The sequence below is a fragment of the Gavialis gangeticus genome, unplaced genomic scaffold, assembly GCF_001723915.1.
Source record: "Gavialis gangeticus isolate Ggan-Ray unplaced genomic scaffold, GavGan_comp1, whole genome shotgun sequence".
Classification (NCBI taxonomy): domain Eukaryota; kingdom Metazoa; phylum Chordata; order Crocodylia; family Gavialidae; genus Gavialis; species Gavialis gangeticus.
Genome location: NW_017729030.1, coordinates 46875807 through 46883110, shown reverse-complemented (window position 1 = coordinate 46883110; position 7304 = coordinate 46875807). Strand labels below are relative to the sequence as shown.

The 7304-nt window shown below is 43.0% G+C and overlaps 1 protein-coding gene across 2 annotated transcripts in view; it reads right to left on the bottom strand.

Moving 5' to 3' along the window:
* Positions 1-7304, bottom strand: part of ABCE1 (ATP binding cassette subfamily E member 1) — a 30659-nt gene that overhangs the window by 7462 nt on the left and 15893 nt on the right. For both annotated transcript variants that reach the window (XM_019522145.1, XM_019522144.1), the window contains exons 10-16: positions 6459-6580; positions 4718-4939; positions 3246-3305; positions 3102-3160; positions 2812-2922; positions 2576-2718; positions 2336-2458 (exon numbers count right to left, since the gene is read on the bottom strand). In XM_019522145.1, the coding sequence (XP_019377690.1) occupies positions 2336-2458; positions 2576-2718; positions 2812-2922; positions 3102-3160; positions 3246-3305; positions 4718-4939; positions 6459-6580 (840 nt within the window). The remainder of the gene's footprint in view (positions 1-2335; positions 2459-2575; positions 2719-2811; positions 2923-3101; positions 3161-3245; positions 3306-4717; positions 4940-6458; positions 6581-7304) is intronic.

Here is a 7304-nt window from a genome sequence, read left to right as displayed (position 1 = left end):
AGCCAATATGCAGCCTGGCAGCTTGGAGAGCCTGCAAGTCTATGTGGGGGAGGGAAGGAGTATGGGGGTAGAGGCAGATTGAGGCCCCTGTGGTGAGGAAGGGAGTGGGGTTGGGGGAGGCCAGGGTGAGGTGTCAAGCAGAACTGCGGGCAGTTCCTCCAGGGGAGAGGGAGGTGGCTCCTGGCTGCTGTGCACAGAGGCATATAGGGCATGTGCCGCCCAGGATGCGTGTGGGGTTACAGCAAGCTGCCTGCTGTGGGGCTGTACCAACCTCTTCCCAGGGGGGTGCAGGGCCAGGGCTGTGTTCTGGGGGTACAGTGGCAGTGCTGGGAGGGGTGGCTATGGGGGGTGGGGGACTGCAGCCACCCCAAAATCCACTGTAGTCCCCACTCTAGCTCCCCCTTCCAGCGCTGCTGGTGCCCACCCCAAGTGCAGCCCTGGTCCAGGTCCCAGACTGGGAAGAGGACAGCACAGCCCCCGAGCCCACAGCAGGCAGCCTGTCCTCACCCTACATAACTCCCCAGGGGTGCATGCAGCAGTGGGAGCCACCCCCGCCCCCGGGCAAACTGCCCACAGCTCCATCCTGCACCCCGTCCCACCTAGGCAGCACATGCCCCAACTCCAGCCCCCACTCCTTCCCTCACGGTGGAGGCCTCGATCTGCATACCTCCCTCATGCCCCTTCCTCCACCCCCACACTTATCAGATGGGCGCTGTTCTCCAAGCTGCCAGGCTGCATTCCTGGCCATGCACACGCACGTGGCATTTATCAGTGACATTATCGGCCACTTCGGCCAAAAAAAGCTGATGGCCAGTAATGTTAATTTTCCTTTTATTGGTGCTGATATGATATGGACCAGTATATTGGTGCACCTCTAGTTATAAGATCTTCCAAGTTACATTGTCTTCCTGGAAGACAATGAATTAAATGATACATATTCCAAGAAGATAAGGAGGTTTGACAGGAATTTATTGAGGGCATAACTAATTGGTACACACACCACAGTAGTGAACTAGGGTATATCAGCATAGTTATTTGTGTGGTGACTGATAGTTGCTTTTACATAATTATTACAATGCAACTGTTACAATACAGTATAATGTGTGTCCTCATAAGCAGGTCTTAGTGTTGTTGAGGTCACCGCTGTGGGCACAAACAAACTAGGAGGGTTCTCATAGATCAAGTAAAAGTGTAATAAATTCTCACGTTTACAGATTTATAAAGAAGTCACTTAAATTATATGCAGTATGTGTCCCAGACCTTTTGAGAGAGAGAACTGGCTCACAGACCAACTGTGTACTCAGCTAATTTTAGTTGTCTGGTGGTCAACAATCTTTGTCAGGGCAACACTTTTTTGGCCCCATCTGTTTCTGCAGAACCTTTTTAAAAAGGAAAACCTTAGAGTCTATGCCTTTCAGTTTTAGAGAAAAATCTAATATGACCCTGATGAAATGTCATCTGAGTTTGTCTTATGCTGGAGAAGTGTTAACTACCTAATCAGCTCAAAACATTTAAAATACTCAAGTTGAACAATTTCAGGGGTCAACAGATAACTGTATCAGTGCTGTTCATTTTAATAAAAATATTATTTCTGTGTAGTTAAATCTCCCCTTCATTTGTGTTGACCCCTTTATCATTAAAAGCCAAGAAAAAAAAATTGAACACCACCTTACCATAGCTCAAGTCTTAAAACTTAATGAAGCTAGAAGAAAGCAACAGGAAGAACACCACTGCACACTCTAAAACAGAACGTATTAATCTGCCTCATTTTAGGCTACATCCTTGTTCTGATTTAAAAACAAAACGCATCTTCCAACAGGGATTTTTTAAGCACGTTCTCCAAATAAATTCATTTCCAAGCCAGGCTGTTGGTATAAGGGTGAACCCCCCCCCCAAATAATATTATTTTAGGTGACTATTTATTTACAAGAACTAATTTGCAGCTTTTGTCAGAACTCCAAATTTTAACTACCCAATTCTGCTCTTTAGAAGCTTGTTCAGGATACAAAATTTTGTCACTCTGCTTTTATTTTCACAGACACAGCTCGCCATTTCCCACCTTTTAACACACACATCTGGAAAAATTATTTCCAGAAGTGTGTTAGGTTTAGAGTTGTTACAGCATAGGTGAGTAACACCAGGGGCTTTTAAAATAATGGCACTTGTGGTTTCACTTGTTTGAATAATGGCTTAGATTGCAGCATACTTTGGTTTGCTGTACAGATGACCAAATTGCTTTGGGTGGGGATGCTTTACAGATTATTTTTGTCAATGCTTTCTATGTATTGTCCTTTAATACCTTGCTGGGAAAAGCTAGATAACATTATTCTCTTACCTGTTTGCAACGGTGGTTTTGGATGGAATACCATCAAAGACAATGACACGGTCAGCCAAATAGGTAGCCATGATGAAGTCATGCTCTACCACAAAAGCAGTCTTTTTAGCGTGGAGGACAAAACTGAAAACAGAATAAAGTATCTGAGATACATGAATCTCTCTCAAACGAAGAAAAAAAAAAAAGAAAAGAAAAAAAGGCTACTGACAGTCTCAAAAACTCTCTCCATTCACACTTTACCGTTTGACAACTCTAGCTGCCATCAGACGCTGTTCAGAGTCCAAATAAGCTGAAGGTTCATCAATTAAGTAGACATCAGCAGGCTTACCAAGACAGAGAGCCAATGCAACACGCTGCAACTCACCACCAGACAATGTCTGCACCTATTAGGAGAAATGATATTTAACAATATTTATTTGAGGTATTAGTAAGAATCATAAAACAATAGTATTAAAACACCATTTCAGGATTAATACCTCTTGATCAATAATGTTTTCTATCTGAAGAGGTTTCATTACATCTGTTACAAATTGTGGATGTGTGTAGGCATCTCGAATCTTCTCATGAAGTAGCTGACGGACACTTCCCTGTTCAAACAGAAAAACTGCTACATCAGTAATTTATAATTGTAATGCAAAAAAAGAAAATAAGGTATTAAGAACAGCTAGTAATTCCAAGACTCCGAGAATTTTCTCTGTATCTTGTTATGTGGGAACATGATATATACGTACAGTTTATATACAACAAAAAAACCCTAGAGGCTTACTGTGGACTTTGGACTGATTTTCTGTGGCTTGTAACTGACATTTAGGACTGGAACTTCCCCTATAAAGGCATAATAAAGTAGTCAAAAAAACAGTAGCCATCAAAATCAACATTTTCAAAACATGTTTAACACATTAAGCATTACCTCCTTCATCAGGTGTAAGCCTTCCTGCAAGCATTCTGATGAATGTAGTTTTGCCAGTTCCTAAAAGCAAGAGGTCACATTACATAAATAACTTTAGATTCTTGACTAATGTGAAAGTCTGGGGCACATATACATGTGACGGACCTCTGTTCTGACATGTGCTAATTAGCATGCATTGAAGCAGACTCTATTAATCCAGTCTGCTGGAGCATGTCAATTAGTGTGCTCCAGCAGCCTCCATGTCACATGTATTCAGTGTTCCCACATTTCAAAATGGTGGTGGGGCGCTTTAACTAAAGCTCATTGAACGAGCCTTAGTTAAAGCACTCCCACTGCCACTCTGAAGTGCAGGGATGCTGAATACATGTGATGCTGTGGGCACTTTAATTAAAGTGGCTCTTAAAGTGCCCCCCAACCCCCATCCTGAAGCGTGTGTATAGATGCCTCTAGTGATCAGTTAATACTTTTAACTGTAACATAACTATTTAAGTAAAGAGCACAAATTTCTGAAAAACAGAATTCTTGAAATGCTTTGTATTTTATTCAGCAAGCGCTGAGTCAGTTGTCTGCGGACTGTCAGTGTGCTAGCCCTTCGTTATTTTCAATTTTTAAAATTCCAGTGAAGAATACAACGCTTTCACAAGGTCACTTTGCCATGTAACTGTTATAATTCCTACATGAGGACACCGAAAGATTGCAAAACAAGGTATTAATTCACTATTCAATCTACAATCTGCTAATTAAACTCCCCCCACAATACTACGGATCATTTTAGAAGGAATTCAAGGCAATAAAACTTAGCGCACACACCACCATTTTCATAGTTTCATAGTTTCTAGGGTCGGAAGAGACCTGAGCAGATCTTCTAGTCCGATCCCCTGCCATGGCAGGAAAGAGTACTGGGGTCAAACGACCCCAGCAAGGTGTTCATCTAACCTCCTCTTAAAAACCCCCAGGGTAGGAGCCTGCACCACATTACCCGGGGCCCTTGCATTCCTTGTATACAGTTCATTTTGATGACTCCCATTTTTAAAATTCTTTATAAAAAAAGTTCACTTTGTCTTACTGTGACTGGCTAATAGGTCTATATTCAAGGCTGTGATAAAATATACTAAATCGGTTAGAGAAAGACAATTGTGTAACTAGAAACTTAAAAATTTAGTTGTATTTTTCCCCTCCCACAGTGAATTTTTCAGGCTAGTACTGCTCAGAACCCCTTTAACTAAAATACTTATTTAAATAAACATACAATTTCTGCTGGTTTGCCTAATGCACAGGAAAGTTTAGGATCTGATCCTGCAAGATTCTGAGTTCCCTCAGCCCCCACTACCAGTTGAAGCTGACAGTGTCTGGCACCTCATTTTGTAAAGTAACAAGTCAATTCTCATCTTAGAACCCTTCCTTCCATACCCCAAGGTAGCCTTTGTAATCCCATCTAATATACCAGATTAATTTTCAAAGAGGGTACTCACCATTTTCTCCTAGCATCACCATGATTTCAGAGTCAGTGAATTCTCCAGCAACTATGGAGAGTTCAAACTCTCCCATCTTTTTTTTCATTCCTGGGTATTTATACATGCACATCTTCTTAACTTCTTCTTCATTAGCTGTCTCAGCTACTTTAAAAACCAAAGAGGCATCTCGAAATCTTAGATTTTCTGTTGGAACGTAACCATCCAAGAAAATGTTTATGCCTATATGAGAAAAATGAACTATGTTAGTGACAGTGGGTATAAAAGACTAAAAGTGCACAGATTCTTAATACTTTATTATCAATACCAAATAAACCAAAAGGTGGATGATAAGCAAGACTCCCAAGTCTTACAGGACATTGTTGCATAATGTGAAATCTAACATGCCATATGTTTGAGGGGGACTAGGCCTTATGCACCCAGCTAGATAGAAGCATCTTTTTATAATCTTTATTAGAATAATCTGAGAATACATTTTGAAAATGTATAACCACTGCCATTTCTCTTCACTTAGCAGGATTTAAATACAAAAGAAAGGGAAACTTTTTAGAATAGTGTCACTGACTAGGAGAAAGCAAACTATTGTGGAATAACAGTAAAAGGGCATAAATAACTGGCGGATGAATTCTTGAGAGAAAAGAGTAAGATGGATACTATCCAGGGCTTCTAAACCATACAATAATTGAACTCCATGCTCTATAGCAGGAATGGCCAACCTGTGGCACACATGCCACAAGTGGCATGGCACAGACGAGCACAGATGTTTGCTGCCCCAGGGACAAGTAGCAGCAGCACACCTTGTGCTGCTTTACCAGCAGCCTTATCTGGGGTCCTGTGGAGCTACAGCCATGGTACTCTTGCAACTGGGAGCCTGGGTGGCAGCTGGAGTACAACTCTGCCGGCCAGGCTCCAGTTTTGGGCGCCACATGCACTACCCTGCTTTTTTTTTTGGTGTTTTTGTTTTAACCTCATGATTTCCCGGGGTCAAAACCCCCCCTGCACTGCAAGGAAGCAGCGCGGGGAACACCTGCATGTGCAGTGTGTGGCACCACAGATGGGTCTGCAGTGCCACATAGCATATGTCTGTGCTTGTCTGAACATGGTGTACATGGCACGGAGAGGACAACTCGCCAGGTGGTAGAAAGGGCAGGAAGCAGAAAACAGCACCAGATGAGGCAGGGAGCAAAAAGAAGAAAGAGTAGCAGATTGGGGAGGGGAAAGGGACTGGAGTTGTACTCAGGGAGGCTGCAGGACTAATTTGTGGCATGCCTGCCAAAAAGGTTGTCCTCCATTGTTTAGGAGCTCCATAGTGTGAATATATTTCCCAACTTTGGAGCTCTATCTTTGCTGAAGTACTGGTGCTCTGCTCCCAAGGAAGCTGGCAGTCTTCAGTAAGTAACTCCCTCTTCTTGCATGAATGTCTCTCTTGCTCAAAACAGTATGCTTTTTTACACATCTTCCTTTGTTCAAAGCCATAGTTTGGTGACTTTGAAGTACCCTCTTTAGTTGTTTTTGCATGAGAAGGGCACTGAATAGTATTTCATTCTATGGTCAAGAGCTCTTACCGCTAACCTATTATATGATGGTGGCCATCTTTTACTACTGCCTGCTTTACCTCATCTTCCAGGAATGTCTTAAAAGAAACAATCATTACAATGAGTAACAAAGGTATGACTTAGAACTAGGTCAGGGCTGTGAATTTGGGTTTCAATTAGGAGCAACGTGGGTCAGAAAGAGTTACCTTCTCTTACACTGAAGGGCATAGTGACGACACCATAAGCACTTGGCACACCATACAGGCAGCAGATAAAGTCAGACAGATAATCTAATACACTTAGATCATGCTCGACAACAATAATATATCTGAAAAATAAAAGTAGTTATGATACTTCAACAAAACTAAGAATATCTACATGGTTTTTCTTGTTTCAAGATAAAAATAGTTAACTATTATTACTAGGGTCTTACATATATTACTTTTATTTTTTGGAGAATTAGTGTGAAGTTTAGTTTTATATTTATTAAAAAAAGAGTTCTAACTGCAAGCAACTTATGTATTTTTCAACCTGTCCAAGAGACTTAGAAATTAAGCATGACAGCTCTGAAAGTTTATAATACCAGAAGAGAATTATAAACACTGGTAGTGGGGTGAAATTAAGACAGGAAAATCTAAGATACTAGCCAACTGCCCACCAAAAATGATGGTTGGGGGGTGCACGTGGGGACAGAGGCCTGCGTCCAGCGACGCCACCGCCTTTGGGGCAGGGTCCGCTCCTCCTATCTCCTACTTCGTGGTGGAGCTGAGCCCGCCCCTCTCCCCAACCTCCCTGCCACCATTTTGGGGCCAGGCCCTCCCCCACACTGCTGTTTCTGGGCTGGGCTGGGCCCGGTGCCTCCCCCCATACCATCCACTTTGGGGCCAGGCTGTGCCCGGTGTGCTCCCCTCTTCTTCCAGCTGCCGTTCTGGGGCTGACGCCAGGCCTGCCTCTCCACACCTTCCCCACTGCTATTTCAGGACCGGTCTGGGCCACTCCACTCAATCCTCTGCTTTGGGGCTGGGCCAGGCCAGCCCCCCCCCGCCTCCATT